This window comes from Raphanus sativus, chromosome 9 (assembly GCF_000801105.2).
Source record: "Raphanus sativus cultivar WK10039 chromosome 9, ASM80110v3, whole genome shotgun sequence".
NCBI lineage: Eukaryota > Viridiplantae > Streptophyta > Magnoliopsida > Brassicales > Brassicaceae > Raphanus > Raphanus sativus.
The window spans coordinates 35,335,235-35,356,810 of NC_079519.1; the positions used below are offsets into that span (position 1 = coordinate 35,335,235).

The 21,576-nt window shown below is 33.6% G+C and overlaps 3 protein-coding genes across 4 annotated transcripts; 2 read left to right on the plus strand and 1 right to left on the minus strand.

Annotated features, from left to right (window-relative positions):
* Positions 1-1,428: 1,428 nt before the first annotated feature.
* On the plus strand, positions 1,429-2,194 carry LOC108825495 (uncharacterized). The gene has a single exon (XM_018598792.2). The coding sequence runs from the start codon at positions 1,441-1,443 to the stop codon at positions 2,008-2,010; it is 570 nt and encodes a 189-aa protein (XP_018454294.1). The 5' UTR covers positions 1,429-1,440; the 3' UTR covers positions 2,011-2,194.
* Positions 2,195-3,569: 1,375 nt separating this feature from the next.
* On the minus strand, positions 3,570-7,107 carry LOC108825489 (squalene epoxidase 1). Its single transcript, XM_018598787.2, has 8 exons — positions 6,649-7,107; positions 6,373-6,484; positions 5,384-5,558; positions 5,004-5,172; positions 4,671-4,889; positions 4,320-4,595; positions 3,954-4,232; positions 3,570-3,880 (listed from the first exon to the last, which is right to left on the minus strand). The coding sequence occupies exons 1-8, from the start codon at positions 6,916-6,918 to the stop codon at positions 3,758-3,760; spliced, it is 1,623 nt and encodes a 540-aa protein (XP_018454289.1). The 5' UTR covers positions 6,919-7,107; the 3' UTR covers positions 3,570-3,757.
* Positions 7,108-9,735: 2,628 nt separating this feature from the next.
* On the plus strand, positions 9,736-11,961 carry LOC108834522 (protein SOB FIVE-LIKE 6). 2 transcript variants are annotated; one of them, XM_056993494.1, is made up of 4 exons: positions 9,749-10,212; positions 10,399-10,497; positions 10,712-10,784; positions 11,690-11,961. In XM_056993494.1, the coding sequence occupies exons 1-4, from the start codon at positions 9,859-9,861 to the stop codon at positions 11,719-11,721; spliced, it is 558 nt and encodes a 185-aa protein (XP_056849474.1). In that variant the 5' UTR covers positions 9,749-9,858; the 3' UTR covers positions 11,722-11,961. The 2 variants fall into 2 exon arrangements, with proteins under 2 accessions (XP_056849475.1, XP_056849474.1); XM_056993495.1 differs by lacking the exon at positions 10,399-10,497 and having other exon boundaries at positions 9,736-10,212.
* Positions 11,962-21,576: the final 9,615 nt, after the last annotated feature.

Here is a 21,576-nt window from a genome sequence, read left to right on the forward strand (position 1 = left end):
TGCTTTTCGGACCTGTATCAAGGATACGGACATGAACACTGGAGAGTTAATAGTTTAAATGATTTTGTTCTTCCTCGTTGAGTAAGCTTGGCTGTCTCGTGGAGAGGGAGGCTTCTCGTGGGATTAAGGTTTGACAAGACTATGACTCATGTTTATACCAAATAGTAGAAGAAACTGAACGGGTTTTGTGTGTGTGATAAATGTGTGCGTTCGGAGGAGGAAGTCGAAGGAACTAAGAACGTGAATTGATGAGATACTGTGATCTGTGGTTATGGTTATGGAGAGTTGAAAGTGGCACAAATCCATATTTTGATTGGATGATTATTTTTCTAACGTGGCATAGAGCGAAAAATACTTACGGGTGAACTTTTTAAATTCACCTCACCTCTATTATCCAATCAAATCACCACGTATGATTAATGACAAAAAATATTTTTTAAAAGCCAAAAAATCTATTAAATGTTATATTTAAAAGAATTAATACCGCAAACTAAACTCTAAATCCAAACCGTAATCCTAAACCCAAATCCTAAGCTTTAAACCCAAACTCTATACCCTAAACTCTAAACTTTATACCCTAAAATAAAATTCTATATCCTAAAACCCAGACACTGAACCCAAACCTTATACCATAAAATCAAACTCTATACCTTAGAACCAAGCTCTAAACCCTAAAGCCAAATCCTTGGATTTAGAATTTACAATTTAGATTTAGAATTTAACGTTTGATTTTAGGGTATAAAGTTTGGGTTTAAGGCTTATAATTTGGGTTTATGGTATATGATTTGAGTTTAGGGTTACGTTTTGGGTTTAGAGTTACTATTTGGATTTAGGGTTTAGTTTTCGGTATTAATTTTGTTAGAATTGACATTTAAAAGATTTTTTAGCTTTTTAAAAATGTATTTAATATTTTTTGTCGTTAGTCCTACGTGACGATTTGATTGGTTAATAGAAATGTGGTGAATTTAAAAGGTTCACCCTAGAGATGAACCTAAGTATTGTTCGCATAGAGTCATAGCTCATTTCCCTTAATTTTTTCCTTTTTTAGTGTAGAGATTTTTATATAATAGCTATTCAGCTTTTATATTATAAAAATAAATAATAATGACTTTACATCTAATTTATGTAAATATAAGAAATTACTGTTTAACAGTCCAATTTTAAAATTCATTGTGGACTTTTTGATTTCCCTAATATATCACACGTTACGTATATAAAATGGCAGAAAAGTAACAATGACGCGCTCTTGGCTGTGTGACTAAGGTAGCCTTTTTCGTTAAAGAAAAAAAACTAACGTAGACTTTGTCCAAAATTTCACAACATGACTCCGTACCACCAAGTCAACAAAACCATGGTCCATTTATTTCTTCAACACGCTAATTTTCCTTCCTCAAAAATTGACTTTCAACAATCTATATACCTATACATAAAAACCATTTCATGCTCCAAAACCAAACCCATCATCACTACTTTGAAACCAAAACAGAGAATATGAGAAAGAAAGGAGAAAACAAGACCAGATTCTTTATAATCATTAACATGCCTCTAAAAGTTTTAGGCAAGGCTCGTGACCTCTACATGCGAAGCATCACAGGCTGTGCAGCTCGTACTCACTACTCCTCAGCCGACTCCGTCTCCATTCCTTTTCCGAGAAGCCGGAGCACTTCCTCAGCTTTCTCCTCCTCCACCTCTTCCCGTAGGATGTCTTTCGACGATGACTACAGCGAGCTGGTCAGAGCTGCTTCCGTTAGGAGTTTAGGTCATAAGAACGAGATTGACATGATCAGACACCAACAGCTTCAGCAGCGGCAAGAAAACCGCGTTGCGGTGGGAGTGGTTGCGGCTGCAAAGGGAGGTTTGCCGAAGAGCTCGAGTGTAGGGATGCCAATGGCGAGGATTGATGAAGAAAATGAAGAAGAAGGATCGTTGAAGAATCAAAAGAAAGGATCTGATTTCTTATACCCTCGTAGCAGATCACACGCGGTTACTATTAGAGGATCCAAGTTTTAGTTTACTAATTATATAATTGTCATTTTATTTTCTAAAGAGGTATGATTTCTCGAAATTTTACATTGGGGGATGGGGGTTAAGGAGAAGAAAAGAAAATGATTGCGAGGTATACTAGTTACCAGTGTTATAGATTTGTACTAAAAGAACCTGAGATTTTCTTTTGAAGAACAATCATCATGATCAATTCCTTTAGCCGAATTTGATACCTATTATAGAATTTATATATATCAATAAATAAATACAAAAAAATGCAGCTGAATTAGACCCAAAAAATGCAGCTGAAATTAAAACATACATAACATCTATGCCAAAGTTGAAAATAACATAACATATATACCAAATAACAAACTTATTTTTGTTTGATCTAATTGACTTTTCTAAGCCAAGAAAATCAATTGACTCGAAGTCTCGAACAAAATTAATTAACGTTATTTTTTGGTTTTAAGATGTCTTTTCTTGGAAAATCGAACCAAAATCTAATTTCAGGTGGTAGAAATTAGATTTTAAAGTATGAAAACATATGCAATTTAAATATATAAATTACATATTTTACTATGAATGAAACTTTTTGTTTGAAATAATGAAACAAGTTTTATATTAGGAAATATTTGATGATTGGTAAGGTTAGAAAAAGCGTTGTTGTAATGCCTAAATCACGGGAAATCAATGAATTATTGAATTCTTGTTTACAAATATATAAACTTTTCAAAGATTTACAAATATATACATTTGATTCGTGTTTCTGGTTACACTTTTATATATTTCAATATTGAGTTGTTGTTTACACATGTACATACACTTGTTTCTTCATGTGTTCTGGTAGCTAACTTAAATAAAATCATTTATTTTGTTCTGCCATTTAATATAGCAAACCAACAGGTTGTGGGTGTGTCACTGTTGACAGTTCGTCGGAAACATTAAATTCTCTTTGTCTCCACTGTGGCTTAAGTAATATGTTCACCAGACTTTTTTGTCGCATTAATAAAATGAAACTACCAACCACTGATTTTCATAACTTCATTTACTGACTACCTGCATATACGTAACGGACTTGCTGCCGACTTTGTGAGACTTGTTATAGCTTATATATTTAGAGGAATTTACATGTACCTAGTAGGTAAGTAAAATACAATTTCGACAGAAAAAAGAACACATGTATTCTTCTTCACTTTAAGGTCTTCAATGTTATCTTTGTAATCTCAAAACAAAAATTTCTAATAATTTTGCAAAATAATCTAACCTTTTTTTTGAGCAAAAATCTAACCTTTTAATGACGATAAGTAATTATACTTTTGGGTGTACCAACACATGTACATTGAGACTATGTACTCCGATTCTGCATATAAGCAACCAAAAAAAATAAAGCTTGCCTTAAGAAAGAAGTGCTTCAACTTTAGTTGACATTTAGTTTTAGTTTCCAATATGTTAAATCCAGTAAAATGATCTAATATTTACCTGCTTTGGTGTTATGTCACTGTTGACAAAAGTTTCTACAACTAAATATTGCATAAAAATAGTAAAAATGCATTGAACAATTTTCATAAAGTAAGACACTTGGGAGCTACGAAAAAAGAATGATATTCCATTAGTAAGATACAACCGTCACAACCTATAAAACAGAAATAATCATTCATACGTTTAAAAAACACAGACACAAAAAAAACTAACCACAAAGTTCATCTCTTTAGTGCCCTTTTCTCATTTTCTTTCCGATGTCATTTCTTGTGACAGAATAATCAAACTGGAACTATGAACATTTGGTTTCTCCTTTAACCGGAGGAGCTCTGTAGTACGCAGGCACAGTTGCTGGGAAAAACATCTGCCTTACTCCTTCCGCCTTTATTATCGGAAATATTATCCCCGATGCTCCCTGCCATTTTCAAGTTAAAGATCATGCAACTTTAAAACAACGACAAATGAATTTGAACAATCTTAATTCATACCGAGATTAATTTGGCTCCAAGCCACATGCGTTTTGGAGAAGGGAAAGGGATCAACAACCGTATAACTCCATAAACCGCAACCGCAAAGAAATGGCAGACAAGAGTCAACGGTCGAGGGTTCAAACCCGAAAGCAAAGACACTGGTCCGCTCGTGCACATACCACCAAGGCCAAGATAATCGAAGCAAGCTTCCCTCATCTCGTTTCTCGCTTCATCTTTCGACGAACAGAACACTTTGTAAAGCGCATTCGCAAGTGTGTTGATCGTTGACGCCACTGGCTGCAAAATCATATAATTTTTTCAGACAATGTTACACAGTTAACACAACAAACAAGAAACTTAATATCTCACGTCTTAGTACCGTACCTTCCGTAGAGTGTAGAAAGATTCGAGGTATTTGCAGAGACTGGAACCGTCGGTAAGGTCACGGAGCGGTCTAAGGAGATTACGCAGGACAACAATGTCGGATAACGCAACCGTCATGCCTCCACCTGTTAACGGATGACGCATGTTGAACGCGTCTCCCATCAACAAAGCTCCTGGAGTTGGGTAAGGAGAAGCCGGCATGCTTCTGTTCGGCATGGACTTGATGTTTCCTTTGTTAACCGCAGCGATGAAAGAGTCAAAGACCTCATGAGGCATCTACAAAACAACACACAAGTGTTACCACCAACAGAGAGAAGAAAGAGTGCAGAGAATGATGAAGTAGTCATTTACCTGAGGAGCCACAACAGTTTTCAAATAGTTTGCCATTTCACCATTTGCAATAGAAGGCACTTTCTGACCAGGAACGTCGACTAGACACCGGACCTCTGTGCTACTGATTGGATACATCAAGATTGGTGATGGATCTGCTAAGACGACATGTCCATGGTTTGCAAATGGGAGGTTGCAGTTCTCTAGGACCAAACCCACAAAACAAGAAGGTACATCTACCTGCGTGAAGGTAATACAGATATATAACTAACTTGTCAAGCTAATGCATTTGTTGTTGTTGTTGTTGTGTGTGTGGAGTCAAAGACAGAGAACAATACTAAACAGCATGTTAACCTGAGGATTGCATAGAGAGCGACGTAGGTTTGAGAAACAACCGTCACAGACTATAGTCAAAGCTGCAAATGCTGTTGATTCCTCTCCTGCTTTGTTCTTATATCTCACACCTTTGATTGTACCATTCTCTTCCAGAAGAGAAACAACTGTTCCTTGCTCTAACTGAACACTGTTGAGTATATCAGTTAAAAAACAGCCATTAGCTACTACCATATAGGCCTATAATCCAAATCTATTGCCTCATATCAGAAACAGAACATTGATCCAAGCAACCAAGAAAAACTTAAGTAATAAATAGTTGAGTGATTCAAACAATGTTCTATGCATCTTCATGTAGTTTTTAACATAAACTAATACTATTCCTGAAACCAGAAACGTACTTGGGAAGTGAAGCAGCTTTCTCACGCATTCTTTGAATAAAACGTCCATTGTGAAAGCTCCTTCCAGATACATCTGTGTGAAACTTCTCCAAGGGGTAAGCTAAGCGAATGCGTTTCCCATTCTTGAAAAGTGCATAGCCATACACCCGCTGAGCATCTATTTCCTCTACGCAATCTGTACATTAGCTCCCATGATGTCATGTTATAAAGAACGCCAGAAGATAGTGCAGAAACAAATAGATAAACAAAAAAAAAAAAAAGACACTGAGATTAAACAACAAGTGGGCTATGGTTCACAAACAAAAAGAGAGATTTGAGTCTTGGAAACTAAAGGTATTTTGTACTATGTTAGGCCATAAGAACTAGGCATGAGCGTTAGGTGCCCGTTCAGGTTTGGATTGGGTTTTCCGTGTCTCTTAGATCATCTCTAGTGTATTTTGCTATTTTTTCCTCTAAAATAGAAACGAGATTTGCTTTAATGTAGTCCTCTATAATAGCAACAGAGTAAAATATAAAGAATGCTATTTCTTCCTCAATAAATAGAGGAAAAAATAGCAATCTCTATTTTAGAAGAAGAAGTAGAGACGGATCCGAGCAGTTTTATTATTGAAACAGAGGTGGTTGGAGATACTCTTAGACCCCATTCAAGGGATTGGTTGATAATTTGGGTTCGGATAATTAATATATCATATCAAAATAAACATGAGCACTAATCAAGGTTCGTGTCGAGCTTGGATAAAACTCATAACCGAAATACCACTATACATGATTCATTCTGGTATTTCTGAATATTGGACCAGTAAAGACTCAGTTCGGGTTCTCAAATGCTCAGGCCTAAAAGAACACAAGATATACATATAAGGCTATTCCGATTCCAAAACACTAGCAATAACGACTCGTCTAGACCTGACAAGAGTGACTAGACTGAAACTACAGTCTAGATTCAAGGCATATAACCATGTCATTTACTACAAAACATCTGTCCTTACCTTCAATACCCAACTCGAGTAACTTGAGGTAGCCACCAGGTTGTAAAAGCTCTCCAACAATACGATCCGGCTCTGATAAGTCTCTTTCGATCACATGAACTCGTCGATTATCCTACAAACATAGACACACCCCTATCTCTTTCAATCACAATGTCCTAAATCATCAATTCCTTCAATACCGTCACCACCTACTTTGAATCCTTAAAGCTCTCAAAAATCAAAAATAGAAAAAAAAAATTGGCTGACAAAAAAAAAGAAAAAAAACAGAATTGTGACCTTTCCCAGAGTGTACGCTAGAGCAGAACCAGCGACTCCGGCTCCAACAACGATGACGTCAGCGACGTTATCTCCGCCGTTAACGTTCAGGGATCCAACGGTGGAGGTGACGGTCCGATCGTGATGGATCTTCGAAGTTGTAGGGTCGAGTACTCTGTTACTGTTCCGTCTCGTCTTCACGAGAAGTGCGTAGAAAGCGAAGACGGAGATCATAAGAGCGAAGGAGGAGATCACGAGAGGCGAGAGCCAACCGAGTAATTGAGCCTCCATCACCGTCGTCGTCGTCGTCTTTAACAGAAAAAGTTTCGATTTCTCAGCGGAGAGAACGAGAAAAAAAAGATGTCACGAGACTTTTGCTTTGTTTTCTTTTTTGGTTCTATTTTCTAATTTTTATTTGACTTTCTTATTTTAACTTTTACGCAAACGCCAAGTTAATCTACGCTGGCAATTTGTGCAAGGACAGGACATCCAGTTCAAATACTTGTGCTGGCAAATGGCAAATCCCGGTTTCTCAGAGTACAAAATAGATAAAAGGGTTTATTTGTGTAATAACCGGGGAGCTAAATTAAGCAAATAACAAAATCATTGACATAATTAAATATTAGACATTTGTGTTTTATTTTATCCGGTTCTACTTCGTAGCTTAAAAGGTTTTAAGTTGCAAGTAGTGAGAAAACATATGACGTCTTTTTCCGGTGAAGTTATCCACATATACATTTATTAACCACTTAGATATGCACCGAATATTCTATTATATATCACTAAGTAGTATAGGATTACTATCGCAGCTAAACCCCTAAATACTAAACATATCTCAATTTTAATACCTATATACTAAACTTTATCTTCGACAAAAAAAAAAAAAACCTTATCTCAGTTTGACCCAACCCTTAAATATTAAGTCCTAAACTCTAATAAGTAAACTCTAAATCTAAATATAAACTTAAAATTTAAATAGAATAGAACAAAATAAATAGTATAGTACATATTGATAAAGTTATGAATTGTTTATAATTACATGGAAAAAGTTAAATCTTAAACTCCAACCATACCCTCTTCCAGTGGCGGAGCCAACATCATCTCTCATAGGGGTCATTTATTAAAATGATTATGTAATATTACCGAAAAAAATTAAGATGGATCAAAGTAAAGGTTTCTGCTAATGTCATAGGGGTTAAACTAAAGGATTTTAGTCAAATGTTCCAGCCAAAACAATTGTATATAAACTAAATTCATTTATTTGTAGAAGTTATGTGGGTCAATTGGCCCCCTCACTACTACATGGCTCTGCCACTGTCCTCTTCACCTTCTAAATACTAAGAACTGGGTTTGATAGGTTCCCTAAATTACCAGTTCATGGGTTTTCGACAGTTTAATACGGATTTTTAACTGATTTCTTTAGATGGGTTTTGACATTAACCCAATCCAGATTATTTACAGTTTATGATTCAATCCGGTCTGACAGCCGGTTCGGTCCGAATTTAACAATACTGCCTGAAAAAATTATATCAAAACTATTAGTTATATTTAGTTTTGAAACAACAAAATATCCAAATATAGAATTAGGAATTGCAATGTAAGTTTGTAAATAGCTAAAATCACCTTAAATTTTGAATTACCCAAATACTTAATTTTTATTCAAAATATTTAAAATTACCTGAAGTTCCTCATATTTTAATCTTAATAACCTTAACTAGATGATAGCTTAATCCAATTATGTGATATTTTGTTTCAGATAAATAAAATTCAGATATATTATCTGAATTATTTGCAATAACCCGAAAAATGAAACCAAACTTGACCTGTTTTTTGTGTTAACATGTCTCTAGTTTTGTTGTTTAAACAAAAAAATCAAGAAACCCATACTGAAACTGAATAACCGAAGACCTGAAAAGAGAAGAACCAAAACGAAAATCATACATATGCCATACGATAAAAGGCTTTCCAACGTTTTTTTTTCTTTTTGACTAAAACGGCTTTCCAATTTGAACCCAAATTAAGGTCCAATGTTTGAGCCCAAGTGCTACATAACCTTTACTCGGTCATTATAAGATGATTTATTTTCATAATTTTCCATTTCCATAAAATGATATGGAGTTTGGTTAAATAAGAAAAATATGCTGCACTTTGATAATATAAATAATATATAATTTTATTCTTTTAATGTCAAAATTATGTTTCACAAGACTTTTATTGATTTTCTTCATATTCAACAAAAACAATTAAAAAAATCCAAACGTAACCCAAAAATGCAGTTGATACCTAAAAATAATTAGAACAAAAAAAAACTATTTGAACACCCAAATGATTTTCATTAGTAGTTATTCAAATATCCAAATGCATGATTCAAATTGCGTCAATACCAGAAACAATCAAATTTAAGCAAAAAAAAAAAAACCAGAAACAATCCAAATACGTAATAAGATTTTTATGGTAGGCACAATTAAAATTTTTGAAAAAAAAAAATTTTTTGAAACAAGTAACACAATTTTTTTCTATTATCCATTTTTAGTTATAGAATTCTGAGATAGCCACCTATAAAGAATGGTGCAGGGCGTAGGTGTAAAGTGTTTTGAAAGATGGGATGTAAATGAATAGTACGTGACATCTATTGCTACTACCACTAAACTATTGCCGTTTCATGGCCCAACGTTTCTATAATCAGTAAGCCAACTGTCAATTATCTACTGAATGCAAGCTAGAGTGTCCAAAACGAGTTCTGCGCTATAGGACAAAACATTTCTTAAATTATATTGCTTTTCTTGTCTTTTTGAGTTTTGTATTCGATCTCATGTTAGACTTAAAACGACAAGAATAAAATAATTTTTGTTTTTCTCATACAAAATGTCAAAAAACATCACATCATTTCAAACTCTAATGACATGTTGGATTAGTTTTCTATAGGTGGAAGAACAAACAAAAGAAAGAATGATCTCACTTTGAACAAACAATAAAAAAATTAAACTCTTTTTAAATATCATGAAAATCAATTTTTTGACAATCATACGTTTTTTGTTTTTTTTTTTAATCATACGTTATTTTAAAGTTTCAAAAGATAAATAAATAGTCAAGAGATATGGTACATATAGGTATATGATTTTTTTTTCCAAACAATACCCTTATAACTACTACAATGGCCGCATCAAAAGAGTGCATCTTCTTCTTAAAGGCATTGAAACCTAGAGAGAAAGCAAACAAATAACAAAAATAATGAGTGTTTTTGGGGCGAACCAAAAGAGAACGGATTTGTCGGATTTAGAATACAGCGATGCGGGAGAATCAGGTTGGACAATGTACTTAGACCATTCTTCTTCTGTTTCATTGCATCATTTTGATGATGACAATGGAGTGACAAAACAAGAACATGATGAAGATTCTTCAATGGTGTCGGATGCATCATCCGGGCCTCCTTATTACTCTGAAGAGGCAGTCCCTGAGGATCCCTTCCAACAAAACACACAATATTGGTGTAAGAGCAAAATCAAGAACAAGAAGAAAGTTCATGGAGAACAAGGATATACTGAACGATTCAATTCTTGCCTTGATGACACAGCTTCTTCATTGGTATTGTTTTACAAACTTGTCAAGTCAATATACTCGAACCTTTTCTTAATTCTTTGGCCACATTGTTCTTTGCTATATTTTAACACTATCATTACAAATGAGTTCTTACATATTTCGTTTCAACTAAATTCATTTGCCTCTTCAGTTATATAATTTTAGTCTCAACTTTTGTAAACTTATGTATAGGCGACTGGAAAAGAAGTATCAGCACATAAGCAACATCGAGATCAATACCAAAAATTAGATTATTTCTCCCAAAGCTACTCCACAAGAAGAATAATTAAGGTTTTTTTTGTAACAAATCAAGGTTATATATTAGTAATTACGACTTGGCGCTTCTAAAAATTAGTATATGCCAACCAGTTTTGAATTTTGTTCTTTTAGCTAAAAGAAAAGTTTTGTTTAATTACATCATCGCATCTGAGAAAAAAAATCTACATCTTTAGTATGATCATTTTCTTGAATCAGTTTTTTTTTTAATATTATGTTTCTTTCGCAGGGGAAATATAAATCGGGTTTCCTACAACAAGCTTCCCCGGTTGAAAAATTTGCATCGGATCATCAAGGTTATGGTATGTTTATTGCTTTTTGACCATTAATTAATATAACTATTACAGACATCGTAAAACATAATGATGCGTAAAAATCGCATACATTACTCAATTTACCTAACTAGTTGTCGTACATAAGTGGTAAACATCCTTTCGAAAGCTTTATTGTTGGATCCAAACAACTTCATATATAATAATATCAGTTATTCGCAGAGCCGTGCATATTGTATGTTTAGAAAGACATTAGCTACAGGCCCCTGCCTATATATTCAATTCAAGGGCCCCTAAAATGCGAGAGCATGTTGTAACAAATTAGTTTTTGTTCTATCTCCGAAAACTTGTTTTCCATGTTGGTATTTTTTCTTTTGGGTGTTTATTATACTTTTGAATAAAAGTTTCTATGAAAAAAATTAGATTGTAGATCAACGAAAACATTTAAATCTCTGACCAAAAGGGATTAAGTTTTCTGGATTTATAAATATAATTTTCTGGATAAGGATCTAGAAAAGAAACAGAAATCAAAGTTTTTAATTACATTACATCCACATCGGTTCTTCATCAAACTATCTTTAAATTTTTTTTTATCAATGATTGATATTGTTCATTATCACATTTTTTTTGGTTGGCACCATCTCTTTTTTTCATTCAGTTTTTGGTAATACAATCTATTAGACTAATTTTGTTTACAGTATTTTAACTTTTTCAACTATATTAACAATGTTAAAGGGCCCCGATTTTGAAACTCGCTTTAGGTCTCAATAGACCTTCGCACGGCACTGGTTATTCGTATTCCTATATTAAAACAATGAATTTTGAAATTTTTGATGTATCATGCATGTATATGAGTATGAATGTATGCATGTATTAAGTGATTTTTTTTGTCCATGTATAAGTGAATTCTTTCTTGGCTATATGTGTATTTGCAGGTGCCAGTAACCAGATAAAGAGAAGAGGATAAAAGATGGTATTGGATATTAAGTATTTTATCAGAGAACACCCTTCCTTGAGTATGTTGGCTATATGTCTTTAAGAAAACCATGTGGGTTTCTCCTTCATTTTTTTCTTGATAATGCCATACTATGTTGTTGTTTATTTTTACTTTTCTCGATATTGCAACTATCAAGTTATTTTCCATAATAAATAAAAAAAATGTAAGCAACGTTTGGAACCAAAAATCGTTGAATGCAAAAAGATTGGATGACAAGAAAACAAAGAAGAGAAAACTTGGATTAATCTTTTGGGTTATTTCATAGCAAGATAAATAAGTTCGAAAAAGGTAAATAAGTTTGTATTAGCATATTGATAGTCTGTATCGTATAGTTCCTAATAGGCATACATGCGGGTTTGGTTTCTTTGGTTATGTCGGGTCAGTTGATTTGGAATTTGGTTAGTTTGGATCGGTCAAAATCTCATTGAAGTGAATTGGAAAAAGTTTAGTTCAGTTTGATTTTTAGTTAATTTGGTTTAAAATTATACCGAAATTTTGGTTTTGCTGTTAATTCAGTTAAATTTTCTGTTTAACTCGAATAAAATTTTTAAAAATTTGGTTAATTTTGGTTATTTTGTCTAGTTGGGTTATTTCGGTTAGGTTATTTTGAATTTTGGTTAGTTCAGTTAGTTCGATTTGAAATTTTGATTAAAACTAGTACTGTTTGAATTGTTTTAGAAAACCGAACTAAACAATTACTGAACCAAACCGAAATCCTAACTTTTTCTGTTACCGAACTGAACCAAACTTTCAAACCGAACCAAAAAACCGGACTTTTTGGTTTGGGTTGGCAAGTTTGGTTCGGCTAAAAATTCCAGCCCTCGTTCCTAACCTTTGGATAAGTAGCTTACTATCGGTTTAGTGTGGTTTAGTTTCCTTTCGATTAAACCACTCATGTGTAAATACAGAACCATTGTACACATTTCAGGGTAACAAGAAATATTTTGTTACAAACTCATCTTCTATAGTTTGCATTGCATCTAACCAATTTGGAACACTAATAGTGGTTTTATTTCAATAATTTGCCATGTCAGTTTATGGTAGAAGTACTATAGGTTGTCCTAATTAGAAAAAATAGATGCTTCTAATTCGTAAAACTCCAACAAAAGTACGAGTCTTGACTCCTGAAATCAGATGAATATTGATGATAAGGGCAATTAAGCACATAAGAAGCAACAGTACATTGATTGAACATGTAAACATAGCTACCGTTTCTACTTATTTACTACTTTAAGTTTCGTACTCTCATTACTTGTACATACACAGCTGGTCATGGACCCTTGTCATTATTGTACACGTTTCTGTGTACTAGTTGGAAGCTGTTTGCCAAAAAAATATGTTTCCTGACTGTTCGAACTTGCTAAATGTTTGAACCGAAATCGGTGCTGTACAAGGGGTAGACTGATTTCGATGGTGGGGTTAGGAGAGGTCTTCATAATGAGCTTGAACTGGATAGATGGAGAGTAAAAGAGGTGTAATATGTTATAGCTGGACCCGGTGAAGGGTTGCCTACGTACCCCGAGAGGGGATCAAGCCAATCGTAGTTCTACAACGAAAGGTCACAAGTGCTTAGAAGAAAGCATGTGATTTGGTGTTTCTCTCTAGAAAGTGAGAAGAGAGGCAAGATCTCAAAGAGAGGGTCCTTCTCAAGGAGGGGATGCCTCCTTATTTATAGAAGGATGAGGTCTAGGGTTTTCCTAGTCACCTCCTTTTAAATGGGCTGAGCCCATTATCTTATAGGCCTTGTTGGGGGTAAAACCCATGTCCAACAGTAAGCCCCCCCCAGTTCGTTGAGAGATGAAGTTGATCTCTACGAATTTTACGAAGAGGTTTATAAGACAATGGACTCAGCGCATTTACATTTAACGATCCAAGCGAGTTTACTTTGAACTTGTGCCTAGTAGAAGGCAAGTTTAAATAAACTCGTGCTTAGGAGTCGTAGCTCGACGAGTAACTCGTGCCTAGTGGAAGGCAAGTTTACCGTGCTTCGGCGTATAACTCGTGCCTTGTAAAAGGCGAGTTTATCAAACCCATGCCTAAGAACTATAGCTCGGCGAATAAGCCATGCCTAGTAAAGAAAGAGTTTACTAAACTCGTGCTCGATAAAGGCGAGTTGTCGGTAACTCGTGTCTAGAAAAAGGTGAGTTGAATGAAACTCATGTCTAGTAGAAGACAAGTTTATTCAACTCGTACCTAGTAAAAGACGAGTTTACGACTAACTCGTGCCTAGTAAAAAGCAAGTTTGTAAACCCATTTCTAAAAAAGGTAAGCTGTACTCGTGCCTTAGCGTAAGTAACTTGGCAAAAGTCCAAATTCAATTAGGATCAGAGAGACAAAATCATACCAAAACCTTGCCTCTGTTACATGGCAATGTGATGAGCTCTCAGCGAGAAACTGCGCCATGTGCCGACCAAAAGCTTCCACTTGTGCATCTTCCCTCAACTCGAAATTGTGATCGACAAAAAGTTGCAAAGGGAAGCGAGATGAATCTTCTCCTCCACATCCGAGTAACCGCAAGACTCTCAACCTTGTGGTCGTGGAACCGCGGTCCCGAGTAACTGCTAAAGACCGAGCCGAGTGACTGCGAGAGAGAGTGATCCGAGTGAATGCAAGAGAGCAAACTGTGCCGAGTAACCGCGAGAGATCGAGCAGTGCCGAGTAACCGCGAGAGAGCGAATCGTGCCGAGTAACCGCGAGAGAACGAACCGTGTCGAGTAACCGCGAGAGAGCAAACGGTGTCGAATAACTGCGAGAGAGCGAACCGTAACGAGTAATCGCGAGAGAGTGAACCGTGCCAAGTAACCGCGAGAGAGCGAACGGTGTCGAATAACTGCGAGAGAGCGAATGGTGACGAGTAACCGCGAGAGAGCGAACCGTGCTGAGTAACCGCGAGAGAAACGAACTGTGTCGAGTAATCGCGAGAGAGCGAACGGTGACGATTACTCGCGAGAGAACGAACCGTGTCGAGTAGCCGCGAGAGAGCGTACCGTGCTGAGTAATCGCGAGAGAGCGAACGGTGACGAATAATCACGAGAAAGCGAACCGTGTCGAGTAACCGCGAGAGAACGAACCGTATCGAGTGATCGCGAGAGAGCGAACGGTGACGACCAAACGGTCAAACGGACTCCGAGTCCAATCTTCTTCGAAGATACTTCTCCATGCCCCACGGTGGGCGCCAACTGTTTGAACCGAAATCGGTGCTGTACAAGGGGTAGACTGATTTCGATGGTGGGGTTAGGAGAGGTCTTCATAATGAGCTTGAACTGGATAGATGGAGAGTAAAAGAGGTGTAATATGTTATAGCTGGACCCGGTGAAGGGTTGCCTACGTACCCCGAGAGGGGATCAAGCCAATCGTAGTTCTACAACGAAAGGTCACAAGTGCTTAGAAGAAAGCATGTGATTTGGTGTTTCTCTCTAGAAAGTGAGAAGAGAGGCAAGATCTCAAAGAGAGGGTCCTTCTCAAGGAGGGGATGCCTCCTTATTTATAGAAGGATGAGGTCTAGGGTTTTCCTAGTCACCTCCTTTTAAATGGGCTGAGCCCATTATCTTATAGGCCTTGTTGGGGGTAAAACCCATGTCCAACACTAAATAATTTAAATACAAACGGTAAAAACTTAAAACAGATAAAACTTTAGAATAGAACGACAGCAAATACGGATTATAGAAAGAGATTTCACGCTAGAGCTGGTGTGTAAACTTGACCACCTTAATTGTGGTGACCACAATATCTTTCTCAAATCAGTTTTGACATGAAAAATATATGAGCATCACATGATGATAAGATATGGAAAATTATTTTGTTTATCAATACTACTTTCAAATAAAGGTATAGTTGTTTCTCATGGCGGTTCTCTAATTAATCTTATATCGTATTTAGCGGCAGATTTTGGTTACGTAAATGTAAAAAAAAAAAATATTTATTCCAAAATAGACAATTTCGAAATCGTAACTTTTTTTTGAATCGTAAATTAACATGAAACAAAGATAAACGAGTTGATGAAAGAAACAGTTTTAACACTTCCATATAAAACAATTATGTTGTTGCTATTGGAAAAACATTTAAATGATACACTAGATATATATTTATTGCCTTATTAGACGATATATAATATATTTTTTCATATCGTATTTTCTTATCATTACGTAACTCATCTGTGAACATTTCTTAAAAGTTTTTATTCATCCATTCAACAGAGATTACAATATTCCATTCGTTATCATTGTCGACCAAAATATTATAAGGTTTGTTAATATTTAATTTCCTTGGATTCGTATAATGAATATATACATTTGAAAGATATTTATTTCTTTGGAAGTTTGGATACACATGCACGCATGTAACTAATTGCATGTGAGACTATAAATGTATTTATGTATATGTTTGTAGATGATGAATTTATAAAATGGTAATAATGAAAATGGACCAAATGGTCCCTTACGAAGTGATATTTCATGTTCACATGGCAAATTGGTTAGTGGCTACTGGCCCTTTTGCCAGTCTATGGTCCGTAATCTGCGTTCGTAGGTACGCCCATCGCTTCTGTCATTTTTATTTCATGTATAATACTAATAAAAATTAAATATGTAGATAAGACTAGATATTATAGTGATTTCAGGCACAGTTTCAGTTGGGATCTTTAGGGTTTTTTGATTATTAAGTTTAGGAGATAGCTCAACTGAATTAAAACAGAATCTAGTTATGTTTGGTGATGACTCAGTTTTGAGTATAATAAGACAATAAATTGAAGCTATTTTTTATGTAAATCTTAACAAACTTGACATTACCACTAAAAATGGAATTTTTAATTAATACTTATTTTGATTATTTTAAATACCTATTTTGATGTATAATTTAACAAAATGGCAAACTAAAAGATGGGAATGTAAGGAGAATAAATTCAATTGGAAATTTGAATGATCTAATCTATTAAAACTGAAGTACAATTAGTACTTAACCCGATTTTTGCTAAAGAATTACAATCTCATGCCACTAAGTTAAAAATAATTAATTAACAGAAAATATTTAATACATTTATACCAAAATCATTTTATTATTTACTATCCAAACTTAACTTCACGTAATATTTTGTGGACAATATATTTCTAAAGATTTGATTTACGAAAATGGAATATTCCAAACTGTCTACAATATCTCGCCACATCTTTCAATTTCTTTATATATTCCTAACATATTTCTAGAATCTACATTAATACTAATTGATCAATAAGATATTATAAATCTAACAAATGAAAGATTTATATATATATATATATATATACTATTAAAATTGTAGTACGAATCGAATTTGTTTGGAAACATGGAAAACAATTTTTGAAAAATGTTTGTTTGGAAACTTGAATAACAGTTTAAAACAGGTTTTTTTGGAAATATGAATAAGAGTTAAAAAAAAGTTTTTTTTAAAATATGAATAGCAGTATAAAAAGAAATATAATATTGTTTGAAAACAAATATAGCAGTATAATAAGAAAATAATGAATTTATGTTATTAAAAAAAATTGGAAACCTATTATATTATAAGAAAGAGAAACTATCTACTTGGATCAACTTTAAAATATACGATAATTAACTAATCTAATTATTTAAAAGATCATTGGTCTAGAATAATCATAAAACAAAATTATATATATATTTCACATCAAAAAAATAATTTAAGGTTGTTTATATCAAAAATTGATTCAACATATACATATATTCAAAATTTTATTTTTACTAAAATATTTTCCAAAAACCATTATTGAAAAATGTTTTCAATATATATAAGAAAATACAATAAAAAGTCAAATTTCATATACCAACTTAAATTATGATTTTTTTAATTTGACATTAAATTTTTAAAATATAATATATGTGATTATTTATATGATAGTACGTATAAAATACAATTAATTATATGTTCACTCTGTTTTTAAAGGAAAAAATAGATCGTGAATTAGGGGTGGACGTTTGGGTACCCATTCGGGTTCGATTCGGGTCTATTTAGGTTTTGGGTTCCCGGATTCAAATATTTCAGTCTCATTCGGATATTTCTAAATTTTGGTTCGGATTCGATTCGGATCTTTGCGGGTTCGTTCGTGTTAGGATAACTCATTTAAACTTTTTTTTAAATTCATTATATACTTTAAATTTCTCAAATATATAAAAAATAATATATTACATATAAATTTGAATAACATATGCCAGAATACCTAAACTTAAAATATAAATTGGTTTGATTTAAATATTTGGATAGAGAATCAATAATTATTTTAAATATTTTTGTTATTTTGAGTATACTTTAACGATTTTAGATATTTACATATGACTATTTATATATATTATCAATTATTTAAACCAACTTAAAAGTACCATATATATTTTGGATGTATTTAAATACATTAAATCTATATATATATATATATATATAATTAAATCTATTTTGAATACATTCGGGTATCCGAGATACTTCGATTCAGATCGGATTCGGTTTCAGTTCTCCAAAAACCAAAATTTTGAATAATTTGGATAGTTAATCAATTTCGGTTCAGGTTTGGTATTTCTTTTTGATCGGTTCAATTTTTTGGATTCGAATTTTTTGTCCAACTAACATATTGACATGGAAAATAAATAGCAACATATTTTATATAAAAATACACCCGCACAGGCGTGCGGGTCAAAATCTAGTTTAGATTAAATGACAAATAAAATGTTATTCAAATATGAATCTTAAAAATTAATTTAAAATCAAACGTTATTGATTTTTTTATTTGATAAGCTATTTAAAATCTACTATTATTGAAACTTTAAGTTTTGAATTTTAAGATTATTCTAATAATTTAAGAATATTTTGGTGGTGTTTATAAATTAAAAATAACAATTCAAATCTCATAATTTAAATGAAATTCTAAATTGTTTAACTAGAATCATATTAAATTCTCAATTTACTTTAAATCATCTAAATATTTGTAAAAATCAAAATTTCATTTATTAGACACACGCCGTAAGTTTGCAAAATATATTTGTAAAGTATACAAAATATCTAAAATTCCAAAATATAGTTGCATGTGGAGATGTGAAGCCATCACTAGTGGTAGGGGAGGAGTTGCCAAAGAGGAAGCGTGGTCGGCCAAAAAAGGTACCCATAGTAGAGGAGAGCCCTCTGAAATAGAGGAAGTTTTGGACAGTACCAAAGTGGGTGCATGGTCAGGTTTAGCATGGATATAGTTTAATCGTGGCTTACATAGGTAACAGTAACAAAGCGGCCCATTAGTGCGAACTGAAACCTGCAGTGGAGTGGTATAATTTTTACAATAGTGGATTTTTTTTATGTGATGTTAAGGATGAACTTGAGTGCTAGGGAACTTTTGGACTTTGCTTCGTTGAGGCATTTGGCCGATTATGCTATATCAGTAGAGGAGGTAAATGCTTACATAGCCATTGAGATCTCAAGCTTTGACTCCGACGGCGACCCATTAGAGGACCCCTATTGAGCATATAAGCCATTATCGCCAGCTAATTTTTCAGTTCTCCCGAGCATGGATCCGAGTCGGGTAGACCTCAGAGTTGCTATTCTTGGCCTATTCATTAGGAGTTTGACATCTTCTTTTCAATTTCATTGATGTGTTTTTGATTTTTTCTTTTTCTATTTATTTATGTGTGATTGAGAGGATACCTTGAGCATTTATTTAACTTATAATCTCTATTCTATTTATTAAATTCATTCGTTTGTTTTAAAAATTTCTTGAGTAACATTCCAAAAAAATAGTTTGAACTTCTTCCCAGAGATTGTTAGTGTGGTGTTCCATTTGGGTTTGTGAGTTATGGTCTGAGGATTTAAAATTTGTGGTCAGAGCCGGTCCTAGTTAATATGTGGCTAGAAGCCAATTTTAAAAAAAGTGGCTGAAGTCCTTGGAACCCGCAACATGTGTTATGAATAGAAACTAATAAGTTTTAGTGTACATAAAAGTTAAAAGCAAAGAAATAATCTGATTCACAATCAGACTTCTCTATCTGCTGCAGTTGTGTTCCATGGTATTGAAAAAGAAATGAAGAATATCATCTCAGCTAGGAAACACATAAAGGGATTCGGCTCTCTTATGGTTATGTGGCTTACCTGAGTTGTGTTTCTTGTTTATGTTCTCTCACTTGATCCAACTTGTTTTTTATTTTCTTTTTTGCCAAGTTGGTTTCAGACTCTAGATCTTTGTATAAGTCTCTTTTCATCTATGATATTTACAGTTTAGCAAAAAAAAAAAAGTTAAATGCTGACACTAAAAACAGTGTACAAATAAAGATGAATAATATTTGTCTTAAAAACTTATATATATATTTACACGAATAGACACTAATAAGTTTTAGTGTACATAAAAATTAAAGGTTAACACTGAGAAGCTGAGTACAAACAAAGATGAATAATGTTTTGTCGTTGCAGTAGCGTACAAAACTTATAAACATTTATATGTACATGATGTACACGATGATTGACTGTCCACGTGTACACAATTTTGACTCGACATGTACATTGGTTTAAAAAACAACGTGCACACCGATTACAAAACAGCGATTACAAAATATTATGACCGCAAATATCTTCAATGTGCACACATGTATTTCACTGTTCATATATACAATGTTTATAAAAAATCATATATACACTGGTTTTTTGTACACTGCATAAGTTATGATATCTAATGATTCTAATGATTTTTGCATTTGTTTGTAGACTAAAATGCAAATTTAGAAGTTAGAAGGTGAACTTGAGGAGATATATATGTACGTTTAAAAAATATTGGGGGCAAAACTGAAATGAGACAAAAGTTAAAGGATTGGACGTGCAAAAATACCATAGTTAGCCATTATTGTTCTTGAGTTTTTTTGTGCCAGTTTGAAAGGACACTAAAGAGGAACGAATGTCACATGAATGATGAATCACAACGAGAAAAGAAGAGCTGAAACACAATACAGAGGACTGAGCCACACTGAAAAAAACCCGTTGTCATCTATGGTCACAAGCTCCGCCGCAACTACGCCTCTCAACTCGGCCACACGAACTGCGACTAGGACTTGCTTCTCTACTTGTTCAAGCTCGCGGTGATGGTCGCCGTAGAAACCTTTCTCATTTGCCTTCTTTCCTTCTTCTCAATGTTTGTTAAGTCACTGAAGACCCATCGGATATAGAAGAAGGGTTTTTGTTATTTGTTTCAGTGAAAATTAAAGGATGTAGTGGATGAACTGAAAAAATCTAGAGTTATTAAATTTAAGAAAAACTAAAACATCTAAAATTATAATAAAAAATTATAGAAGATGAATGGTCTTAAAAATAAATAAAAAAGTCAAGGTGTAGAAGAAAAAAAATTAAAAAATGAGTGGGTGGGACCCATTAGTTACAATAGAACTTTGTTGTTTTAATTTTTTTTTCTGGTCATCAACTTTGTTGTTTTGTTGTTTTAGTTAGCAAATAGAAAAAAAAATGTGATAAAATTAGGATAAAGTGTGTCTCAAGCTATAACTGTCTTATGATATAATAAACAACTCAAAACTGTTTTTCAACGTAATATTTTCCAAGAAGAACTACTGAATCCATCATTTATCTGAGGTCTAAGCTTATATGAAATTTGTATGGTTGATAAATCATGCACTCGTGACTCATTTTTAGTGGTTTTTGATGCAAACATACATAAAATCTAATTCTTTTTATCAATGAAGAAAAAAAGAAAATTCTAAAGGCTAAAAATTAGAAGAGAATATTTTGATACATATGGAGGTTGAGACTATTGAAATGCATGTTATAAGTGTCAATGTGTCAATATTTTGGCACTGATTACA